General features: G+C 47.0%; 1 protein-coding gene across 1 annotated transcript in view; it reads right to left on the bottom strand.

Annotated features, from left to right (window-relative positions):
* The window catches only part of ADAMTS17 (ADAM metallopeptidase with thrombospondin type 1 motif 17), a 302,517-nt gene that overhangs the window by 87,231 nt on the left and 190,001 nt on the right, over positions 1–25,285 (bottom strand). The window contains exons 13-14 of the mRNA XM_064480528.1: positions 6,849–7,015; positions 1,245–1,372 (exon numbers count right to left, since the gene is read on the bottom strand). Of these exons, the coding sequence (XP_064336598.1) occupies positions 1,245–1,372; positions 6,849–7,015 (295 nt within the window). The remainder of the gene's footprint in view (positions 1–1,244; positions 1,373–6,848; positions 7,016–25,285) is intronic.

The following is a 25,285-nucleotide window of genomic DNA, read 5'->3' as shown; positions in this document are numbered from 1 at the left end:
GGCACAATGACAATTGAGGGGGGATGATGGTTTCTTTTCCACATGACCCCTGGGATTTATAATTTTTCAAATGTTTTTAATATTTCCCTGAAACTGAGCAGTAGAGATGGTGTCAACTTCGGGAGGTGGGTGGGGGTTCCTGAAGCATCCACAGCCACAGGGCTTTTAGGAAGCTGATTCCCTTTTCCCAGTAAAGTCAGAAGCCCTGCTGTGGACTGCTTGCTTAGTCTCACATAGATGCTGGGCAATGGAGGCCAAACAGGGAAAAGTGAAAACAGGAGGAAATGCCGGGTTTTCCTTTCTATGCCAAGTGCACAGCCATCCTCACACCCATCCGCCCACTCAGGGCTGTGGGAGCCGCAGTCTCCTCCAGTTCTCTGCGGGCTCACCTGCTGAGGGAGCCTGGCCTTGTGATGAGAGCCCGTATCCACGGCTGAGGGGGGCTCTCTCACGACAGGCTCAGACCAGACCAGGGCGTCAGGAAATAGGGCCTGTGTGGCAGAGTCGAGCATTGCATCGCCTGAGCCACGCCCCTTAGGGACTGGAAATATGCAGCTTTTAGACCTGCCCCCCCCCCATCCCAGCTGCCGCTCCACAGCAGGAGGGTACCCATCCTGACGGACAAGCAGTCACTGGTTACCTAGGCTGGGAACGAGGCCTTGGGAGGGCTCAGCTACAGGTGACCCCCCAGCTCAGGCATATTTAATGCAGGTGGAATGTGAGCTTCCGTCCCCCACTCCTTCTTTTTATGTCTTCTTAACTGACATCTACCATCGTGCTAAGGAGTCACAGACATCCAACGTCACGATGGCTTTGAGGATCATCTTACGGTGGGTGGGTGGAGCGACCCCCAAAAGCCTGGCACAGTCACCTCCCAGGTACTACCCAGGAAGGAGTCTGCTTGGTCCTACTACATCTTTTACAGCTAAACGGAGCATAGCTTGTCCCCAAACACATGCTCCTGTACCTTTTCCAGTCCCACCTTGGTAATCTACGTGCTCCTCCTGCTGTCACGATGTCTAAAGTTACTCTAAGACTTCTGAGATGAGGAGGGAGGGGAGGAGGGGGGGAAGGAGGGAGGAAAGAAGGGAGGGGCCCAGGCTGCAGGAGGCAGCACCACCAGTGCCTTCTAGGGAAAGTCTCCTCACTCCGGCCCCCTGAGGCCTCCGCCCACCCCTGGCCCTTCTGTGGAGAGGGAGCCTCCCTTCCAAAGCCCTGCCAAGGACGCAAAGAGAATACGTCACCTGGCACCTGCCGTGCACGCAGAGGTCGGTCTCGTAGGGCCCGCAGGGCGTGCCATCCAGGACTCTGTCGGCCACCAGCAGCGGGGACTCCTTCCCGAGGGGCGAGCAGTAGAGTTCACACGGCTTATCTGAGGAGGGAAAGGGGGTGCATGTCGTGGGAAGGGGCGCGGGCGATGGGCCAGCCCGAGGGACCAGAAGTCGGCATGGAATAAAGGTCTCGGCACCTGCTGCACCCACCCCTAGGAACACCTGGCACAGCACGTGGAGAAAGACCCTCCGGCTCAGGGGAATGGCACACAGGTGAGAGCACCGTGGGCTTTTCTTCATCTTGTTCTTTCTCCTTTGCACAGAAATAGAATTTCCTTTTCCTTAAGGTATTAAAGAAAATAGGCCAAACAAACACGTTTTGTGCTAACCTCTAAGCAAGCTGAACAGGTATCAGGGATGAGCCTGGGGTGGGGAAGGGATGAGGGGGGCAGGTCTCAGGGGTGTCGCCGTGGCAGCAGCTTTTGCTAAAGCCTTAGTGGTCCCCCGTTGCTGGACAAAAGCTGCAGGGCTGTGGTAAGTGGCAAGAAGGGCCTGGAAGAAACTGAGCAGGAATAAGGTACAGAAAGGGGACACAGAAGCCTCTAGGACAACAGGTAAGGGCCCTGTCCCCAGGCAGGATGAGAACCCTGGTTTCTGCTGTTGTTGGAACCAAGCGAGTGCCCAGAAAATGCCAAGACCTCACGCTTTTGCCTAGACTGTTCCCCCTCCTTTCTGGAAGATGCCTGTTACCCCGGCAGCTTCTACTGCAGAGCCTTCTTCTCATGCCACCTCTGACTTGGAGTCTCCACCTGCATTTTGCACACACTTCCATTAAAGCTTCCAAATCCTGCTGTTCTGTAATTGTCTGAGCAACTCCCACATACAAGGGGATCTCCTATAAGGTGGGTCCTGTTGCTAAAGGAATGTGAAAGGGATAGACTGCAATTACCTTTAGACTGAAGAACTGATGGGAATGGGAGCCCTTGGAGGGCAAGGAACCAAACTTCCATCTTTCGTCAACACTCTTACATCCTTGTTGTACAGGAGGTCCAATCTTCTAAAAAGTTATACAACCACACACTGTAAGCAAAGAAGCCTGGAACACCCCTCTCGCCCGGCTGATGTGTGCCGAGATGAAATCCAGATTGAGGCTGGACTCTTTGGGGTGCGTCCCAGCCTCTCATTAGTTCACTTGTCATCAGGACTTAGCGCTTGGATGGGGAAGCCACACACAGGGCAGCCGAGATGGGCTTGGGGTCTTGGGAGCCATGTGATCACATGTGCTTGGTGGAGGCTTGGAGGGTTCCCCTGCTGCTCCACCGTGTGGCTCTTAGAGCACCTGTTGTTCTCTCTCTGCCAGTGGTTACAAGGTCTTACTAAGGTGGAGACACTATTTAATTTTTGAGGACATCACAAGCGCTCACCCCAGCCCTGTCTGGCCCTCTGTCGGGTATACACGCTGAGAAAACTGCTCACTTCCCTATCCCCAAAGCTGCCCGCCATGACCCCATAGCCAGGCCTCAGTTGATTGGACCATTAGGGGGCACCTGACTGTAGCTGGACCAATCAGAGTCTTTCTCCCCCACCACACCCTCATAGTCAGGCCTCACAAGGCCTCAGCTGATTGGACCAAGAACAGACACCTGATCACAGCTGGACCAATCAGAGTCTCCCTCTGGGAAAGTAGACCTGAAATTTAGCTAGAGAGGTTGTGTCTGCTCATGGTTGATGAACCCCAAATAAGTCTACACTTCCTTACCCACAATTCAGGAATCCAAAAGCTCTGAAAACCGCAAACATTGGTTTGATTTGGTTTGGTTTTTACATTTGTGCCAAACACATTTGGCAGCAAAACTAGCCTTGACTAGCTGTTGGTGGGGTTTAGTATCCCACTTGTAGACTGTTTGTGAGTTACCTGGTAGAGATGTCCATGTGTCTGACTGTGGGGTGATTCCCAGGACCCCACTGGGGGTATTAAGTAATATATGGTCGACACCCTGTTGTTACCTTTCTAGCACCTAAAATGCTCTGAACTCCGAACTACATCTGGCCCCAAAGGATTTGGACACGGGATGAGGACGTGTATAAAAGGCACTGTGTACTGCCCTTTGGCCTGCGTGTGGACAAGCTGTGAGAAAGCCAGTGCGGGGCGGGCAGGAAGAAACGGCTCACACACACAAGCTGTGGTCGAACATGGAGAGGAGATCCTGACATCTTCAGGGCCCTGGCCCCAGACCTACATCCTGGCCCTTGGGACCCCTGAGACACTCTGCATCTTGGCAACCACTCTCTCCTTTCATTACGCAACTCCAGCCAGCATGGCCACGCTGGAGTCAGACAGCCCTGACCATCAGACCCTCCATCCCCTGGAAGATGCAGACTGGAAGAAGGTTTCGCCATGCTGGGGAGAGGGAGCTGGGAAAGCACTCCACATCCAGACACGACCTTCGCCAAGGCCTCCGACACTTCAGTGGGCACGTGGCCTGCTGGCCTGGGCAGGGAAGACGGAACCCTTGAAGGTTTCCACTTAAATGAGATTCCACAGGGAGAGCAGAAAGGGGGTGGGTTTGGCAATGGGCCATCTCAATGGGTTTCTGTCGAAAGGCTTTTCCACAGAGAAATATTTGCTAAGGAGAGTCTTTGTCTTCTTTTGGAGGTGGTGTGGATTTGTGGTCCTGAGTCCTCCCTTGGAAAATCTACCTCTGCAAGAATTCCTTTTTTTTTTTTTCAATGAGAGAAAAAAGAAAAAAAAATACAGCTTCCCCCTTCTTGAACTGTGTGTCACTCGCCAAAGAATTCCACAGCGATAGCAGTGCTATGAATAGGGCAGTCATAATGGGCTGCAGAAGAACCCAGAGCCCAACCACAGGAATCGTTCCTCTCACGGCGGAGCTAGAATTGTGCCTTTTATAAACTGAGTTGGGAGAAGAACACTTATAATCTGTATTCTCCCCCTACCCTCTGAATTGGCCATTTATTATTTTGTTTTTATCCTTGAGAAACGCTCTTTAAAAAAAAAAAAAAACTGCTTCTGTTTATAATTGAAAAGGCAATGAAACCAATGAAGTCATGACGATTCCACTCCGGAGGAGGACCTTTGCAAAGCCCTGAACTTGGGGTCTCTTCTTCAAAGGCCGAGGGCTGAATGTGCTTATCAAGTAGGGTTGCACTTTTCGGATCAAAGGCGGTGGCACTCTGGCTTATAATTATTTACTGCTTTGGCAGAAAGAAAAAGCAAGTGGGTGAAAACACATTCTGAACTCAGTGAGCTTCCCCAAATAGCTGCACTTGGAGGCTCCCTGGAGGGGGCATCTGGGCAGACATTGGCTGCAGCCACTGTGATGATAAGGAACAAGGAGCTCAGTGATCCAAAAGTGGTTAGAAGTCAAATAGAAGCTGGATCTGGACTTGGAGAAATCTTTGGGAAAACAGACATTTCAGTGGGATTTCTGCATAGAAGAAACAAGGCAGGAGAACTGAAAACTGGAGCAAGACACCAAGGACAGAATAACAAGGCCGTGCACACAGCAGAGGCGGAATGAGAGCAGGGAGAGTCTGTCTGAGACCTGACCTCTTCGTGCTCCCGACATGTGGGAGAGGACAGGCAGGGGACCTCAAACATCTTTATCTGGCGGTCTGGGCTCGGCTGAAGGCTTGGAGACGAAGCTGCTTTTCATCAAAACCAGCCACTGCGCTGGAAACACGGCAGCCCCTCGGTGCTATCTCCCTCCTGATTAGGGGTCCAAGTGCGCCTGGTACATGGGGAAGCCTCCCGTGTCTTTCTGCATCAGATGAACAGCCAGGCAGGGCCGTGAGTGTCCGGGTGAGTCTGCTTCCAGCTGCCTGTCTTCCTGTTAGGGGTGCAGGGCTCCTCCCTGGTCTGCAGGGAAAGCTGAAGGTATAAAGGCTGCACTTCCCTGGAAGTTTGCTGACTGGGTGACAGGGCGGCCACAATCACATAATCACACAAAAGATGCTGGTCTTTGTGAAAAAGGAAACTGTCTGGGGGAGCTCCCCAGAGCTTTAAAATGAGCCCACGGCTGGGTGGGCTGGTATTCGCTGCTACTACTTAGAACATCCCATGTCGCTCTATGAGTCAGTTCAAAGCGGATGGGTCAGGGCGTTCAAAGCTGAGGGTCTGAGGCCATTATTCCCTGTGCCGCCTGGTCCTATCCCCGGACCAGCTGTGCACACTTGAACTTATAACAGCAGAATGTCGATTTCAGAGGTTCTTCCGATCCCAGGGCAGAAACCCAAGTCCTGGCACAGGAACCTCATTCTTCTGCAAAAAAAAAACTTCAGAGGCTGTGTAAAAATCAGGCCCAGTTGCTCGAGTTCTTATTAAAGCTCCCTCACTCGGCACTCGCGAAATCATGCTTTCTATCTTACTCCAGTACTGGAAGCCAGATGGTTATTTTCTGAGTCAGCAAGTCCGGAACTGGGGTCAGCCCCCTCCTTGCTATTCACCAGCTGCAGGAGCTCAGATGTGTCATGTAACCTGTAACCTCTCACCTTCGGCACAACTTGTCTTGCATATTAAATGAGATGATGTGTGCAGAGCTACCCTGAGCCCAGCACATGGTGTACACTCCGTAAATGGAACAACATAAATGTTGTCATCAGTATAGCACACCCTTGTTTCCTGAAGAGGAACAGAATTTTATGTGTAAAACACCCTGAACTCGGCTCTGGGGGATCCTTATGGATAATAAACAGGCACCATGAATCCTTTCGGACATGATGCCCCACCTAGGATTTTATCAGTCATTGTAAGTGCTTGCAGTGGCCCTGTGGGCAGAGACTCTTGATTTGGGAGAAAGCTCTGGGAAAGAAGACGTGCTTATTGTTATCTGCACGAAGTTGTAAACGGTCATTGAACAAAACGAATGCAAATACATAGATACGATGAACAGAGTAGTGGTTACCAGAGGGGAAGGGGGATGGGGGGAGGGTGATTTGGGTAAAGGGGAGTCAACTGTACAGTGACGGATGAAAACTAACTTCCACTGGTGAGCACATTGTAGTGTACAGACAGGTCGAAATAGAGTGTTGTACGCATGAAACTTACATAATGTTATAAACCAATGTTACCTCAATTAAAACAAAAAAAAACAAATGTTTCCCCGAACACTCCTGTCAAGGAGTAAGAGTCAACCCAAGATGAACCAAGAAAAGACATGCAAGAACGTATCAACACTGGAGAGAGAAACAGCAGAGGCGCAAACCCTGTCCTGCACCTGCAGAGCCTTGCTTTCAACGCCGCCCGGGGCCCATCAGCACCGGCACTAGACGACAGGCTACCAGCACACCCACCCTGCTGCAAACGGGGGTGCGGGAGGAACCTGGCCCTCTGTCTGCCTTGCTCGCAGCTGCTTTGGGGAAATCCCACGGAGCTGGGTCAACCCAGTTCAACCTACTGCTCAAGAAGTGGGTCCACGGCTGAGTTGGGCAGGACTGGAGCTTCCTATTGGGTGGATCGCAGAGGTAGGGGTGCCCTGTGGGTTTTCCTAGGAGGTATTTACGGTCTGCGGGGCAGGGAGGGAGGCCGCAGTGAAAGGATGTGCTAGGTGCCTTTACCATCAACCACCACCGCTGTCAGCAGGCCCTTCTTCTTGCTGCTCAGCCGGTCGTGCGTCTGGCACTGCTGGTCCCGGAAGCTGGGCAGGCCCTTGGGGCAGGGCAGGTTCTCACAGACCGCGTGCTCCACGCTGGCGCCCAGGCAGTGCGCGCCTCCAGGCCCCGGGCTAGGAGGAAGAGAGCGGTGGTGTTAACCAGACAGGCCTCGGAAACAGCAGGGGTGCTCAGGTTTGGCCTCTCTTTCCAGGATGGGGAAGGGGCGGGCAAGGTATCCAAACTAACCCCGCTCTGCTCTTACACACCGTCTCTCAGCAACAGCAGCCCCCCGCTGATGGCGTGTTAAATGAGTCATCAGGAAAGTTCAGCCAAGAACTGTAAATCAAGGTCATCTGGAAATAGAATATGATGAGTGCCAGTTCAGCAAGATCCACAAATTGTGTCTTTCATCGGAACTTAAAACTTGACCATCTGTAACACTAAAAACTCCAAGAGGAATTTTTAGTGTGTGTAGGTTGTTTGTTTTTTTCGTCTTCTATAAAATGAAGACTTTTTAAAATTTTTAATTGAAGTATAGTCAGTTTATGATGTTATGTTAGTCTATGGTGTACAGCATGGTGATTCAGTTATACAATATATATATTCTTTTTCATTATAGTTTACTACCAGATACTGAATATAGTTCCCTGTGCTATATGGTAGGACCTTGTTGTTTATCTGTTATAAATATAGTAGTGTTTATCTGCAAACCCCAAACTTCCAATTTATCCCTCTTCTCCTTTCCCCCAGTAACCATAAGTTTGCTTTCTATGTCTGAGAGTCTGTTTCTGTTTTGTAAATAAGTTCATTTTAGTCATTTTTAAAGATTCCACATATAAGTGATATTATATGATGTTTTTCTTTCTCTTTCTGACTCACTTCACTTAGTATGATAATCTCTAGGTCCATTCATATTGCTGCAAATGGCATTATTTCATTCTTTTCTGTGGCTGAGTAGTATTCCATTGTATAAATATACCACAACTTCTTCATCCAGTCATCTGTCGATGGACATTTAGGTTGCTTCCGTGTCTTGGCTATTGTAAATAGTGCTGCTATGAACATTGGGGCACATGCATCTTTTTGAATAAAGTTTCCCTCTGGATATATGCCCAGGAGTGGGATTGCTGGATCATATGGTAAGTCAAGTTTTAGTTTTTTTAAGCAATCTCTATACTGTTTTCCATAGTGGCTGCATCAAACTAAATTCCTACCAACAGTGTAGGAGGGTTCCCTTTCCTCCACACTCTCTCCAGCATAAAATGAAGACCTTTAAATGGCTCCTAGATACGCTCCAGACGTCACTAAGTTTCAGAATGAGTAAATAAATAACTCTATAATGAAAAGAATCAGAATGATTAATTCACTTTTCATGGGCTCTGGGTAGAGACCAGCTGCACCCTTTTCCTGGGTAAGAGTGAGAATACACGTGCTCAGTGATGTGGTCTTGGGTCCTAGATGCTCTATGCTTAGGCTGGGGTTTGAACCAGTTCTGGAGACCCAGCTGTGTTCTTTGACCACATCCGCACACGAGGGGTATCAAAGAGAAGCAGCAGGACCCTGGCCTGGCCAGCTGACGTGTGGCTCTGCCCAGCTCTTCCACGAGGCCCCGGATGTCCTTGTAGGACTATGACCTGGGCAACCTCAATGGTTCCTTTCACCTCCATGATGGAGTAAGACAGTTCCCCAAGTCCCCCGCACAAATCACAACTGTTCTGCTCAGTGGCTTTTCCCAAATTGTACACACTTGCTGGCAGGGTGACCTTTTTGCTACATTTCATTTCTTTTCTTCCCTTTGCCACTTCTTGTGTTCAGACAGTGAGGCCACCTTGAGACCACGGCCTTATGGAAGAGACGTGACAGCAGAAGGTGGCAAAAGTCTTTAGGCTTTTGTGTCACAACAGTCTACACCAAACTTTCTCTGCAAAGGGCGAGACTGTCCATTTGTTTGGCTTTGTGCGGCATGAAGTCTCTGTCGCAACTACTCAGCCCTGCCACTGCAGCACAAAAGCAGCCAGAGACAAAGTGTAAACAAAACAGCGTGGCTGTGTGCCAAAAAGCTTTATTTACAAAACCAGCGGTGGGCCAGATTTGGTCCATGGGCCATAGTGTGCCAGTCCCTGGTCTAGAAAAATATGTTGGAGGAAACATCTGGAGTCAGAGGAAAGGCCCCCCTCATACCTCCATGTCCACTTCATACACTGCCTTACCTGGGAGGAGAGGCAGCCTTGAAAGATTATATCCCTTGGTGGCTCCATAGCGGGTTCTGAGTTTTGATCTCAAAGTTAGGAAATGGCGAGACTTCTCTAACTGACCTGAGAAAAGAGGCACCTTTTTGTTCTTTTTCCTGCCCAGAGTCCCAGGGAGGCAGCTAGAGCCCAGGGAAGTGACTGCATGGCGTGTTTGGAGAGATGGAGTCTCAGACAGCCTCCCAGGAGCCCCGGGCCTGAGTGCCAGGTGTGGACAGGTGAATGTATTTCTGTGCCACAAACCACAGTGTGGAAGGAACAGAGAGGGGCTGGCCCTGAAGAACCACGTGGACCAGCAGAAGGGACACCTTTTCTGCAACAGACGAGTTGCATGTCCCACGGCTGGGACCAGAGAAGGGATGGTGAGGCAGAGAAGTTCTAGGGTAAGAAGCTGAGGGTTCAGTTGTGTCCTGCCTAAAATTCATAGGCTGAGGTCCTAATCCCTGGAGGCTCAGAACATGACCTTATTTGGAAATAGGACCATTGCAGACATAATAGTTGAGATGAGATCATACTAGACTAGGGTGAGCTCTTAAACCAATACAACTGGTGCTATTATAAAGAAAGGGGAAATCTGGGGACAGACACCCACAAGGAGAATGCCATGTGAAGATGAAGACAGAAATCAGGGTGATGATTCTACACTCGAAGGAATGCCAAAGATTGCCAGCAAACCACCAGAGTCTCCCTCACAGCCCTTCCAACCCTTCCGGAGTCTTGATCTTGGACTTTGAGCCTCCAGAACTGGGAGAGTAAATCTCTGCTGCTTAAATGGCACCCAGCTGAGGCAGGTTGTCATGGCAACTCTTAGAAGAAGAATACACCAGATAACCCAATGACCTGATGCATCCTCAACTGAACTTAGATGCAGACTCAGGGAAAAGGGAAAAAGTCCTTGAAGAGATTAGGAAGCCAACATGGACTAGAGTGGAGTTCAGACATACAAACTGGATTGGCTTGTACAAAAATAAAGGAAGCTACTGTTTCCTACACACCTTAGGGTGTGAACTAAGATTTGTGCGGGTCATGGAATTAACTTCCTGAGTTGTCATCAAGCTTTGTTTTAGCTTCCTTTACATCCACTGCCATCAGTTGGTTTTCCAGATTTATGTCTGACTGACTGACCCTCGTATACCAATGGCCTCACAGCGGGTAGGTGGAGAGGTGATCAGATGTGACAGAAGCAAACTCCAGGCGGCAGCCCATGCAATACCGCACATGCCTCAGGGTGTTTCCCTCCTGAATTCTGTTTATCTGGTTTCTTCTCCATGTCTGGTCTCCTCCCACAGGCAAGTCCCCTTTCGGCCCCCGTCTGGCTCGCTGCCCCATCTTCCCCATCCCCCATCCCTAACTCTCCGCACACCCTGAAGGCTACCTCCACCCTGCTGCCTAGTTTTCTTTCCCACCTGGAGCCTCTCCTGACCCTCCTTGGGTCTCTGCTGTGCTGCTCATTACCGACCTTCTGAAACGGCGAGCTGAGCTCCGGCCTTCCTCCTATTCCTCTGCAGCCTCAAGCAAGAGAACCTGGCACAGGCTGGTCTTTAACAAACAGTCATTAGACTGAATTGAACTCTATTATCAGAGGTTATCTTAAAACGACCAAAAAAAAAGAAAGCAATGTCAGGAAAAATCAGGTAGGGAGCACTAGAAACCCACCTGGACAACAATTGTATTGGCAAAAACTGCCTGAAGTAACAGTTTTGAAACTCTGGAGTCTATCTGAAAGCTGGTAGCCTCCAGGAGAAAGCTTGGCTGGTAAGGGGTGGTTACTGCTGATCAATTTCAATCTTGACGGTGGTAGTGGCAACTGTCCCCCCTCCCCCAGCCCCATGGCAGGTGGCGGTGCCTACATTCCTGGTGTGGCTTGCTGGAGTCAGGGTGGACAATAAAGACTTTGTCCTCCAGATACTGGAGCTCTGTGTTCTGGCTGCTCAGCGATGCTTTCGATTTCTAAGGTGCAGGGGCCACCACTGTTGCAACCCCCACCAGCTAAAGTGGCTTCCAGGGAATTTCACTAAGCAACACACGTTTAAAAGTTCTTTTTCCTCTTTTGGGAGCCAGATATTTAAGGATCAGGTCACTCAGAAGCAACTGCACATATGGGAACATTTAGAAAGCTACAAGGTATGCCCAGGGAATGAGGAAGGCTCAGAAAAAGCCAGAGGAGACCTTGCACTTCAGGTTGATCCTCAGCACAGAGAAACCTTTCAACAGCAAAGAAATAACAAGTCCTGTGATGGGGGAGAAGCTGATTTCCAGAGTTGCATTATAAGGTTCAAATGTCCAATTTTCAACAAAACAATTACTAAGGCATACAAAGAGACAAGAAAGGACAACTCATTCAAAGGAACAAAATACATTGGTAAAAACTGTGTCCAAGGAAGTCCAGAGGTTGGGATGGGTTTACTAGACAAAGACTATAAAACAGTGGTCTTAAAGATGCTCAAAGTGCTGAAGGAAGACACAAGGACAGGAAAATGATACATGAGAAAAGTGAGACTATCAATAAAGAGTTAGAAATTATAAAAAGGAAACAAAATCTCTGAAGTTGAGAAGTACAATCACTGAAATGAAAAATTGACCAGGTGGGCTCAAAAGCAGGTTTGAGCAGGCAGAAGAAAAATCAGGAATATAAATTTGTCCTATGAGTTTGACTACAGGACAACTGAACTATTGAGTCTGGGGAGGGAAAAGAAAAAAGAATGAAGAAAAGGAAACAGAGGGGATCTGTGGGAAACCACTAAGGGGACTAATATATGCATTACAGGAGCCTCAGACAGAGAAGAAAGAGGAGAGATTATTTCAAGAAATAATGGCTGAAAACTTCCCAAATTTGAAGAAAGACAGGAATCTACAATTCAAAAAGGATAAATTCACTGAGATGCACTGTAATCAAACTGTCAAAGGACAAAGAAAGAAGCTTGAAAGCAGCAAGAGCGAAGCAACACATCACATACAAGAGATCCTCAGGAAATCACAAGCCTGTTTCTAATCAGAAACCCTGGAGGCCTGAAGTCAGTGGGTAGATACATTCAAAATCCTTAAGGATAAAAACCTATCAACTACGAATTCTATACCCAGCAAAACTGTTATTCAAAAATGAGAGAGAAATTAAGACATTCCCAGATAAGCAAAAGTTGAGGAAGTTTTTTACCATCAGACTTGTCCTACAAGAAGTGTGATTTCTCTCAGCAGACTTCTGTGATGGCCCATGATGCCTGCCACCTCCCTCCAGGCAGCATTCATCCCAGACGGCAGCTTCTGGGCACACCAGCACTTTGGGAAAACTCTAAGTCTGGTCTCAGATGCAGTTTCTCCATTGGACAGCTTTCTCTGACACCCCTAAGTGGGACCTCCCAGAAAGTTCCACCAGTGCAGCACCTCGGCAAACTTCTTCTTCATCCAGCCCCAGGTTGTAACCTCTCCAACCAAGGAACTTCAGCCCTGGGTGTGTGTGCAATGGACAGGGGGCACCCTCATCCATGTCTATTCCTTCCTTGGGTGCTCTGCCTCTGACCTGAAGATACCGGCTGCTTCCTGTATCTGCTCTTTCTGTGTCTTTAGAGTTCTTGTCACCTCTTAGCAGCTAATTCCCCTTTACTCTAATCAGCTGTTACGGCTAATGCTTTTTTACATTAAACTTTCCCTATTCAAAAAAAATGACCAACGTTGTTTAAACGAGTAAGTTCTGGAGTAATATTAAATAGTAATAGGTAATAAATAAATAGATAATAGCAATAGATAACTAAAATGGCTATAATACAAATGTAAAATTCAGGACAAAGTCTTAACCAAGCCTCAAGTCCAGCCTGGACAGAAAGAAAGTGATTGATGGTCATTCTATCTGACCAAAATAACACTGACCAGAGCCTCTACAGTTTTTAATACATGATGTTTGGCATCTGTTCAAAATTCATGAGACATGATAAAAACAGGGACAAATGACTGACAAACAGGAAAAAAAAAAAAACAGAAAAAGAATGACCGAAAGAATTGATTTTTTTTTTTCAGTTTTCCTTTGGGTCACTACTTTGAGAAAAGGGAGAGGCAATCCACAAGCAGCATGATTTGCTACCCAGATCAGCCCAGTTTCCATATGTCAGTCTGCAGAAGGACCCCGCACTCAGCACATTCACTCTAAGACTGTCAATAACACAGGTCATCTGAGTGTTACCGTGACACCAGCGAGGGCCTCCTGCATATACACCAGTGCTTAGACAACAGAAAGGCCTCTACATGTACCATAAAAAAGACAGAGGAAGGGGGAGGGTATAGCTCTGGGGTAGAGTGTGTGCCTAATATGCACAAGATCCTGGGGTCAATCCCCAGTACCTCCATTAAAGTAAATAAATAAATGAAAATCTAATTACCTCCCCCCAAAATTTAAAAAAAAATTCAAAAAAAAATTCAAAAAAAGAAGATGGAGGAGAATCTTCGCCTGGGGAGGACATGTCTGATGGGAAGGTCCACAAGACCTTGTGAGCATAAGTTCTATGGGAGGACTTGGAGGCGGGAACAGCTTTACTAAGGAGCCTACACCAGGCGAGTAGGCCAAGCTTGAGTTGCATGGACACAGGGCCTTCAGAAGATGCTGCGTTGGTGCTGCAAACACAGGCGGGAGAGATCACCCTCCCAAAGTCTGAGGAGCAGGGGGCTGGGGTTCTGATTTCACCCTGAGTTATGCAATGTGGATCAAATAAAAAGCCCCTAGGAAGGCTACAGTAACAGAAACCAAGCCTGTCATGGCTAAAATGGAGGATGGTTAACATAATAGAATTTGTGGAAGAACAGAGTTGTCCATTTTTGAGAGCTAGAAGTAGGTCATGAAAATGGGAGGGGGCGGGGCAGCAAGTTGAAATCTCGTCCTGAAATGAGGGATGGTCCCTTGAGGACACAGGCCCAGACAGAGGCACCAGGGTCACATCCGTAGTGAGCACAGGCTATCATGCCCAGGGGGCTTACACGCCTCCTGCTCTCTATAACATTACCTGGTTTAGTCGGCGGCACGAAGAATCAGAGGGGGATCCTGACTGTGTCCTGATGAGGAGACCGAAGCTCTAATACGTTAAATAACCTCTCAGTGGGGAGGTAAGAGGTGGAGGTTAAGAAAGAGTATGACTCACAAGCAGGAGCAGACTGGGGAAGGGGGCTACCCTCGGATATCGTGAGGCCAGGCTGACCCACTGAGGCAGCCATCCGGGGTGTGATGGATTTTCAAGATGCTTCTCCAATATCAATCCCCAATTTCTATCTGTACTCCATCGGGACTTTCTAAAACACAAACAAAGCAGAAGTTTAGATATAAATCCAGTGACTAGGACAGGTACTTCACAGGAAAGGACACCCACATGGCAACCACAGACACAGATGCGTGGCCTCATTGCTTATGACAGAAACGCAAATGAAAACCTCACCGAGATATCGCTACACACCCATCAGAAGGGCTAAAGCGGAAAAGACGGACAGCATCGAGCTCCGGGGAGGCTGGGAGCAGGTGGAAGCTCGCTGCTGTCACGGCAGCGCCAGTGGCATGACTGCTCCAAAAAACCTGGCCCACGTTCGGTCACACACGCGCTGGGAGCCAACACGTACCTGCACGCACACCCAGCACACGCGCTCGGGAAACACACACTCTAGGATAGATGTCCTTTCTGTAGACAGACAGTTGAGTCTCTCCGAGCTCCTGTGGCAGGATCGGCTCCAGCCAGGGGTCCCAAGTGCCTGGGGCACCCCCAGCAGAGCAGGGAAGCACAAAGGTTTGCTGAGATGAACAGGACCACAGGCAGCAGATCTGCCGCTTTCGTTGGGAGCGGATGACAGGCAGCATCAGGTGGGAGGAAGAGCAAGAGACCAGCTGAGTAGCACTTTTTCTTTTTTTGCTCTGCTCTACTGAATGCAGACAGATCAGGAGATAAAAGTCAGCAAGCGGTTCAGACCACCTCGCCATCCAGAGACACAGTGACTTCAGCTGAGAGCCGGCAGTTACGCCTCCTGATCCTGCACCAAGAGCTCCAAGGAGCGAGCAGGGCACACACTCAGGATTTCAGAAGTGGTTCAGGGCTGCTAACACCCCTGCAGGGCAGCAGATGTCCTCTGAAAGGTGCCCAAGTAACTCATATAACTTAGACTCAAGCATAGAAGACTGTAATTTCTAAAAGCTATCCATGTGAACGCCAGGTACGTTGAAAACACACCTACGGGGGTTTCACTGTGGGATTACAAGCACATAATTTCATTTCCCCCAGTCTTAGAAGGTGGGATGCCTTCCTTTCTGATGCTCAGGGTGTGACCCTGGGTCGGGACCCTGATGCATCCCTGCTTCTAAGATCTGCTCACCTTCTCATACTTCTTGTGTTCTGACAGAGCTGGCTTGTCACACGAGATCACCGGAGCCTTTTCTCCCACCCCCTACTTCCCAGCCTGCCCTACACAAGCCTCCTGATGGGTACCAGAATTGGCATTAGAGACAAACTCTCTGCCTTGCAGTCTTTTAGCGAAAACTTCCATCGACAGCGACACAAATTATGGCAGGAAAGGACAAGCTTAGGAAGCTGCATTAAAAACATGGATGGTCCCCAAAGCCTTGATGTCAGCTGGCAAGAAACAAAAATTCCAATAGCTGTAAAGCCCAAGACTAGAGAAAAAAAACAGAGGGCGGGGGACTCTCTTGCCAGTATTTTTGGACAGTGAATAAACCAGCTGCAGGAGACGGGAAAGGAGCCAGGAATATAAAGTGAAGGGGGTGGGGAGAAGGTGGTGGGAGCCTTCCAAGTCCAAGATGTACGTAGCGGTGAGATTTGGACATCCTTGGGAAATTTCAAGGCAGCGAGCCTGGTGATTTAAAGAGTGAGCCGGGGAGAGGACGCTGTTTTGGTCAGTGCTTGGCTCTGGGGCCTCCATCAGCTGTGCTTTGTAACAATCACCACATCAGGCCATTCTGCAAAAGCAGGCTGACAACTGCAGCCTGGACTTCATAAAAGCTTGTCTGCCTCCTGCATCTCCACAGGAAGCACCGGGACCACTGCGAAGCAACCCCCCGCCCCTCAAGGCCAGCCCCTTCTCCTCCCATTCCTCTGGGTGGTTCTCGAAGGTGAGAAACCTTGCAGAAAACTACAGGGGAAAGAGAGCCTGTCACTTCTGTTCAGAAAAGGAAATGCAGCTACGCAGTTATTGTGAAAGACTGGACTGAAAGAAAGACTACCAAGGCGTAAATACTATAGGAGCTAAAACATCTTGTTCCTCTCACTCGGAATAAACAAGGCTGGATGCTCTTGAGAGGGCACCGAACACCTCTAGCTGTGAGCACAGCCTCGCTGGGGCAGGGCGGGCACCGGCAGAGATGGCCCTGATGCGCAGGGGGACCCGGCCCCCATCCCTGGCTGCTCACAGCCTGTGGGCCTCGGGGAGGCAAAATCCACAAGGGAAGGGGTCTACCTGGTAATCCACCTTCCTGGCATAATAAATTACAATCACCTTTGTGTTTAAGAGGAAAAGACAATATTAGGTGTGTGTTTTGAGGCACTGGAGAAGCAGAGGGATGGCGTTCTCTCAGACGCACGTGTCCAGACGGGAAGGTGGTCAGGCACGTGTTTCGGGGACTGGTCTGCTGCAGGCATGGAGGGAGGATGGGGCCCAGAAGGTGTGGCTTTCCTGGAGCTCAGAGGCCAGAGGGGGAGGACGCAGTGAAAACAAGTGAGCAAATCCATGTGAGTAATCACAAACCATCCTGATACGTGTAACGTTAGGGCACAGAGTGAGAGTGGGGAGCAGGCATCTGCCGCTGGCCAGGGGCTCAGGGGAGGAGGCCTGTCCCAGGAGGAGACACAAAGAGGGGAAGAAGCACCGACCAAGGTCTGGAGGCGGGAGCATTGTGTCTGGGAACAGAAAGGAGGTTCAGTGGGTTGAATGAGGGGAAGATAAACCTACCCAGAACCTGCAAATGTGACCAGGTAGACATAATTAAGGATCTCTTAATGATGAGATGAGATCAGCCTGGATTAGGGTGGGCCCTAGACCCCATGGCAAGTGTCCTGGGAAGAGGAGAGAGGGTGTAAGGGCACAGAGAAGACACCAGTGAGGAAGGAGGCGGAAGCGGGAGCGGTCAGTCTATGGGGCGGAGGTGGCCGCAGCCACCAGAAGCCAGTGGACAGGCAAGGAACAGATTCTCCTTCAGAGTTTCAAGGAGGAACCAGTCCTGTGAAATCTTGATTTCAGACTTCTGGTTTCCAGAATGGTGAGAGGACACACTTCTGTTATTTTATGACACCACGTTGTGGTACTTTATTACAGCAGCCACAGGGAGCTCATTCAGAAGCCATGGTCACACCTGCTCAGCACTGATAACATCTTATTCTTGCAAGGGTTGCCATCACCTGAACACAATCCCACTGCTGACCATCTTGTTCTGGCTCTGAAGCCTGGCTCCTACGATACCACGCCAGCACCCTCTAATGGGGGAAACTGAGGCCCAGAGAGAGAAGGGTCTTTCTTGAGGTCACATGACCAATAACCAACCAAGCCAAGCCCAAATCTCTGCACCGTGATTCCAATCCCAGAGCTCTCTTCTTGGGCCCAGAGGTGGAACTACTGGAACTTCATCACAGAGCAATGGAAAAACTGAAACCACGATTAATTTCTTACCACTTAGCTAAATAGGTTATCTAATCACCTACGGTGGCTAATTTTATGTGTTGACTGGCCACGGGTGCCCAGACTGTAAGTTATTTCTGGGTGTGTCTGGGAGGGTGTTTCTGGAGGAGATTAGCATCTGGATGGGTGGACTCCTAAAGCAGGCACCCTCCCCAGTGTGGGTGGGTCCCTTCCAACCTGCCCAGGACCTGAAGAGAACAAAAGGCAGAAGGAGGCCTCTCTGTTTGAGCTGGGACGTCTCGTCTCATCTCCTCTGGCCCTTGGACTGGGCACAGCTTGGACATTCATCCCCTGGGCTCCCCTGGTTCTCAGGCCTTCAGACTCAGACTGCATCATACATGGGCCTCCAGCGGGTGTGGTGGGGCTTTTCAGCCTTCATAACCACGTGACCCGATTCCTTATAATAGTTCGTGTCTCTTTAAATCCTATAAATCCTAACACACCACCTACGCTTTCCATTGAGAATTCACTTCTAAAAGATTAAATACCCGAGGCGACGGAGAAGATGGCGGAGTTGAAGGACGCTCGCAGGTCACCCTCTCCCACGGATACACCAAGACCCACATCTGCAGACTCACTCAGCCAACCAGAGCACCTGTGGAGCTCCGACAGAACATCGCCCTCTTCAAAAGATAAGGACGCCAAAAATCTGGTAGGAGAAAAGGAAAAAAGAAAGAACAAAAGGCAAAGCAGCGCGGGGCGGGTCCCGCGGGGAGGGAGCGGCAAAGGAGGACTGGCGCTCGCTCGCTGGGTCTCCCCTCTCCAACTGAGAGGCCAGCGGGACGGAGGGGGAGCCTCCGAGGCTCGGATCTGTACAGAGCAGCCCTTGACTAACAGAACTAAGTTAAACGGGCACAGAGCGTCCCCCCGACACCCAGCCTGAGACGCGGGCCGGCAGCGGCGGGCAGGGCCAGGCTGCACAAGCCAGGCGGAGGACGGGGGCGGCTGCACAGAGGCAGCCCCGGGGGACTGCAAGGGGCTGCACGCTGTGACTGTGGGTGCATAGGGCAGAACAACCTGGGCCCTCCATAAAACAGCAAGGTTGATGTGCTCTCGGGGGAAGGGTGCACACCCCCATCTCTGAAAACCCGCGGAAAGTTTTCGGGGGAAGAGAGGCGGGGCTCAGGCACAGCCGCCATATCCTCCGCGCTGAGCACTCAGGCGGGGGCGGGTGCGAAACCTGCATCCGTACCGAAGGGCTTAGCAGCCTCAAAGGCCAGACTGAGACTGGCCTGCAGCCCGGGGCAGATAGGATCCTTCCATCCTGGTCCCTCAGAGAACTTGCTCCACAAAGACAAACAAGGAGCTGGGTTTTGGCTCGGAGCAGGGACAGGTCTTCCCCGAGCCCACCTACGGAGCGCCGACCAGGGCGGAGCGCGCAGCCACACAGAGAGCGGAACTACCGGCGGCGCAGGTAGAGGGAGAGCGGGCCCCCCCCCCCCCCCCGCCGCCTTTCGGGCAGGAACACAGCCCCTGGCCGAGGTGCTGGGAGGGGGCACGACCCGCCCTCCTACCCGGCCAGTCTGCAACATCTGACTGCGGCAACCGGAGGGGCAGCGACCCGCCCACCCACAGCAGAGAGCTGCACCTGACCCAGTGTTAGGAGGAGGCGCGATCTGCTTGCCGACAGGTGCTGGGAGCAGCACAGAAGAGGGCGCCAACGGAGGGCCTCTGAAAACAGCAAGCTGAGCTTCCAAAACAGGACGAAGACAGAAAGACTTCACATTAAAAGCACACAGACTCCAGGAGAACACCGACAACCCCCCCCCCTTTTTTTTAAATCTGTTTTTACCTGTTCTATTTTCTATTACTCTCTTAATCTTTACTTCTTAATTCATTTCTATTTCTCTTGGGTTTTGATGTCCTGCTATTGATTAGACACAGGTTTCAAATACATCTATTCATCTCCCCCCCCCTTTTTTTGTAAAGGTTTTAAAAGGACGTCTCAACCCGATTAATACTCTGCTTCAACTCACTCTTCTATTATTCATTATACACTGTTTTCAAACCCTCTTTCTCCCTTCTTTTAAAATTCTTTCTCTCTCTCTATTTTTTTTTCTTTTTTTCCTAAGTTCTATTCCTAAATAGGCATTAGATAGATAAAATCCTTAAGGACCAAAATAAACAACTGATACTCCATAAACCACAGTGCCAAAGAGGTATGAGCAAGATGGAGAAGCAGAAAAACCTTTCCCAATTAAAAGAACAAGAGAAATCCCCTGAAAGAAAGATCAACGAAATAGACATCGATAGCCTACTAGATCAAGATTTCAAAAAAGGAGTGATTGAATTGCTGAAGGAATTAAAAGAGATAGTGTTTAGAAATATAAAATAGGCCAAAAATGAAATTGAAGCTATAAAGAAGAGCCAAGTAGAATGGTTAAACTCATTGAGAGAGATGAGGAATGATCTAACAGCTGTGCAAAGCCGACTAGATAATGCAGAGGAACGAATTAGTGATCTAGAAGACAGGGCAATAGAAAGCACCCATTCAGAAGAACTACAAGAGAAGCAAATAAAAAATAATGAAAATAGCATAAGGGACCTATGGGATAATATAAAGCGTCCCAATCTTCACATAATAGGGGTCCCAGAAGGAGAAGAAAGATCAAAGGGGATTGAAAAGGTTTTTGAAGAAATCATGACTGAAAACTTCCCAAACTTAAAGAAGGAATCAGGTATCCAAGTACAGGAAGCTCACAGGGTCCCAAACAGGAAGAACCCAAATAGACCCACACCAAGACATATAATCAAGATGGCCAGAGTCAAGGATAAAGAAATGATTCTAAAGGCAGCAAGAGAAAAGCAAAGAGTAAGTTACAAGGGAACCCCCATAAGGCTCTCAGCTGATTTCTCTACACAAACACTACAGGCCAGAAGGGAGTGGCAAGATATATTCAAAGCCCTGAATGAAAAAAAGATGCAGCCTAGGATCCTTTATCCAGCAAGGCTATCCTTGAGGATAGAAGGAGAAATAAAGAGTTTCACAGACAAAAAAAAGCTGCAGGAGTTTAGCAACACTAAGCCCATGCTAAAAGAAATATTGAAAGGGCTACTCTAAATAGAAAAGCAGCAGGATGCTACAGAAATGAGAAACGCACAACTGGAAAGGTGATAACTCATGAATTACAAATAAAGTAAACATGAAATTATAAAAGAAGACATACAAATCACTGAGAGTGGGAGAGAGAGGCAGGGAAATATAGAATATTTTTTTCTTTTTTAATTTTTTTTAACAGTAGGATGGGTTTGAGATCATGTTACTATCAGTTTAATAAAAACAGTTATAGTAATGGGTTGATAGATTTACAAAAAAGGGTAACCACAAGCCAAAAATTTACAAAGGAGTCACAAAAATTAAATAAAATCCATGATAATACAAAGGAAAATTACCAAACCACAAAAGGAAGAAGAAAGGAACAAAGAGGATATACCAATTCAACTGCAAAGATAAGTTCAAAATGGCAATAAACACACATCTATCATTAATTACTGTAAATGTTAATGGACTAAATGCTCCAGTCAAAAGACACAGAGTGGCAGACTGGATAATAAAGCAAGAACCTTCAATATGCTGCATACAAGAGACCCACTTTAGGGAGAAGGACACATATAGATTGAGAGTGAAAGGATGGAAAAGGATATTCCATGCAAATGGAAAAGCCAAAAAAGCAGGTGTTGCAGTACTGATTTCAGACAAAATAGACTTTAAAACAAAGGCCATAAAGAAAGATAAAGAAGGACATTTTATAATGATTAAAGGAGTGATACATGATGAGGATATTACACTCGTTAATATATATGCACCCAATATAGGAGCACCTAAGTACATACAAGAATTACTAACAGAGATAAAGGGGGATATTGATGGGAATACAATCATAGTTGGAGATTTTAACACTGCATTAACATCACTAGACAGATCTTCCAGACAGAAAATAAACAAGGCAACAGAGAAATTAAATACTACAATAGAAAAACTAGATTTGGTGGATATTTTCAGAACATTACACCCCCAAAAAATAGGATATACATTCTTTTCAAGTGCACATGGAACATTTTCCAGGATCGATCATGTACTTGGGCACAAAAGAAACCTCAACAATTTTAAGAAGACAGAAATTATCTCAAGCATCTTTACTGACCACAATGCCATGAAACTGGAAATCAACAACAGAGAAACAAAGGAGAAAAAAAGGAAGGCATGGAGATTAAACAATATGTTATTGAAAAAACAATGGATCAATGAGGAAATCAAAGCTGAAATTAAAAAATACCTTGAGACAAATGATAATGAAAGCACAACCACTTAAAACCTATGGGACACAGCAAAAGCAGTGCTAAGAGGGAAGTTTATAGCGATACAGGCCTTCCTCAAAAAAGAAGAACAATCTCAAAGAAACAATTTAACCCACCACCTGACTGAATTAGAAAAAGAAGAACAAAAAGCCCCAAAAAGCAGCAGAAGGAAGGAAATAATAAAGATCAGAGAGGAATTAAATACAATAGAGATTAACAAGACCATAGAAAAAATCAACCAAACCAAAAGCTGGTTTTTTGAAAAAGTAAATAAAATCGACAAACCTCTGGCCAAACTCACAAAGAAGAAAAAAGAGAGAGCACAAATTAGCAAAATAAGAAAGGAAAATGGAGAAATTACAACAAACAAAATAGAAATACAGAATATCATATGAGAATATTATGAAAAACTATATGGAACCAAACTGGATAACCTAGAGGAGATGGACAAGTTTCTGGAAACATACTGTCCACCAAAACTGAATCAAGAAGAATCTGAACACTTGAACAATCCGATCACTAGAAAGGAAATAGAAATAGCAATTAAAAACCTCCCTACAAATAAAAGTCCAGGACCGGACGGCTTCATCGGGGAATTCTACCAAACATACAAAGAAGAACTCATACCAGTCCTTCTCAAACTCTTCCAGACGATTGAAAAGGAGGGAATACTCCCAAACTCATTCTGTGAAGCCACCATCACCCTGATACCAAAACCAGGCAAAGACACTACAAAAAAAGAGAATTATAGGCCAATATCACTGATGAACATAGACACCAAAATCCTCACCAAAATTTTAGCAAATAGAATCCAACAACACATAAAAAAGATTATACATCATGACCAAGTGGGGTTCATCCCAGGGACACAAGGCTGGTTCAACATACGCAAATCAATCAGTGTAATACATCACATCAACAAGAGAAAGGACAAAAACCACATGATCATCTCAATCGATGCAGAAAAAACATTTGATAAAATTCAACACCCATTTATGATAAAAACTCTTGCCAAAGTGGGTATAGAGGGAACATATCTCAACATAATAAAAGCTATATATGACAAACCTACAGCCAGCATAGTACTCAACGGTGAAAAACTCAAAAGCTTCCCACTAAAATCTGGGACAAGACAAGGATGCCCACTATCACCACTCCTATTCAACATAGTCCTGGAAGTCCTAGCCACAGCAGTCAGGCAAGATAAAGAAATAAAAGGGATCCAAATTGGAAAAGAAGAGGTAAAAGTGTCATTATATGCTGATGACATGTTACTATATATAGAAAACCCTAAAAGGTCCACACAAAAGCTACTAGAGCTGATTGAAGAATTCAGCAAGGTAGCAGGTTACAAAATTAACGTTCAAAAATCAGTTGCATTACTTTACACTAACAATAAATCAACAGAAGAAGAAAGTAAAGAAACAATCCCCTTTAAAATAGCACCCAAAGTAATAAAATATCTGGGAATAAATCTAACCAAGGAGGTGAAAGAATTATACACAGAAAACTAAACCATTAATGAAGGAAATTAAAGAAGACTTTAAAAAATGGAAAGATATTCCATGCTCTTGGATTGGAAGAATCAATATTGTTAAAATGGTCACACTGCCCAAGGCAATCTACAGATTTAATGCAATCCCTATCCAATTACCCAGGACATATTTCACAGAACTAGAACAAATCATAATAAAATTCATATGGAACCATCAAAGACCTAGAATTGCCAAAGTATTACTGAAGAGAAAGAAAGAGGCTGGAGGAATAACTCTCCCAGACTTCAGACAATACTATAGAGCTACAGTCATCAAGACAGCATGGTATTGGTACCAAAACAGACATATAGACCAATGGAACAGAATAGAGAGCCCAGAAATGAACCCACAAACTTTTGGTCAACTCATCTTTGACAAAGGAGGCAAGAATATACATTGGAATAAAGACAGTCTCTTCAGCAAATGGTGTTGGGGAAACTGGACAGCAGCATGTAAAACAATGAAGCTAGAACACTCCCTTACACCATATACAAAAATCAACTCAAAATGGATTAAAGACTTAAACATAAGACAAGATACAATAAACCTCCTAGAGGAAAACATAGGCAAAACATTATCTGACATACATTTCAAAAATTTTCTCCTAGAAGAAATAAAAGCAAGAATAAACAAATGGGACCTAATGAAACTTACAAGCTTCTGCACAGCAAAGGAAACCAGAAATAAAACAAGAAGAAAACCTACGGAATGGGAGAAAATTTTTGCAAGTGAAACCGACAAAGGCTTGATCTCCAGAATATATAAGCAGCTCATACGACTCAACAAGAAAAAAATAAACAACCCAATCCAAAAATGGGCAGAAGACCTAAACAAGCAATTCTCCAAGGAAGACATACAAATGATCAAAAAGCACATGAAAAAATGCTCAATATCACTAATTATCAGAGAAATGCAAATCAAAACTACAATGAGGTATCACCTCACACCAGTCAGAATGGCCGTCATTCAAAAATCCACAAATGACAAATGCTGGAGAGGCTGTGGAGAAAGGGGAACCCTCCTACATTGCTGGTGGGAATGCAGTTTGGTGCAGCCACTATGGAAAACAGTGTGGAGACTCCTCAAAAGACTAGGAATAGACTTACCATATGACCCAGGAATCCCACTCCTGGGCTTGTATCCAGAAGGAAATCTACTTCAGGATGACACCTGCACCCCAATGTTCATAGCAGCACTATTTACAATAGCCAAAACATGGAAACAGCCTAAATGTCCGTCAACAGGTGACTGGATAAAGAAGAGGTGGTATATTTATACAATGGAATACTACTCAGCCATAAAAACCGACAACATAATGCCATTTGCAGCAACATGGATGCTCCTGGAGAATGTCATTCTAAGTGAAGTAAGCCAGAAAGAGAAAGAAAAATACCATATGAGATCACTCATATGTGGAATCTAAAATACAAGAACAAAAACAAACAAACAAACAAAAACAAAGCGTAAATACAGGACAGAAATAGACTCACAGACAGAGAATACAGACTTGTGGTTACCAGGGGGGTGGAGGGTGGGAAGGGATAGACTGGGATTTCAAAATTGTAGAATAGACTACACTGTATAGCACAGGGAAATATACACAAAATGTTATGATAACTCACAGAGAAAAAAATGTGACAATGAGTGTGTATATGTCCATGAATAACTG

Source organism: Camelus dromedarius, chromosome 29 (assembly GCF_036321535.1).
Source record: "Camelus dromedarius isolate mCamDro1 chromosome 29, mCamDro1.pat, whole genome shotgun sequence".
Classification (NCBI taxonomy): Eukaryota; Metazoa; Chordata; class Mammalia; order Artiodactyla; family Camelidae; genus Camelus; species Camelus dromedarius.
The sequence above is the reverse complement of the archived record's forward strand: the minus strand, read 5'-3'. Positions and strand labels throughout refer to the sequence as shown.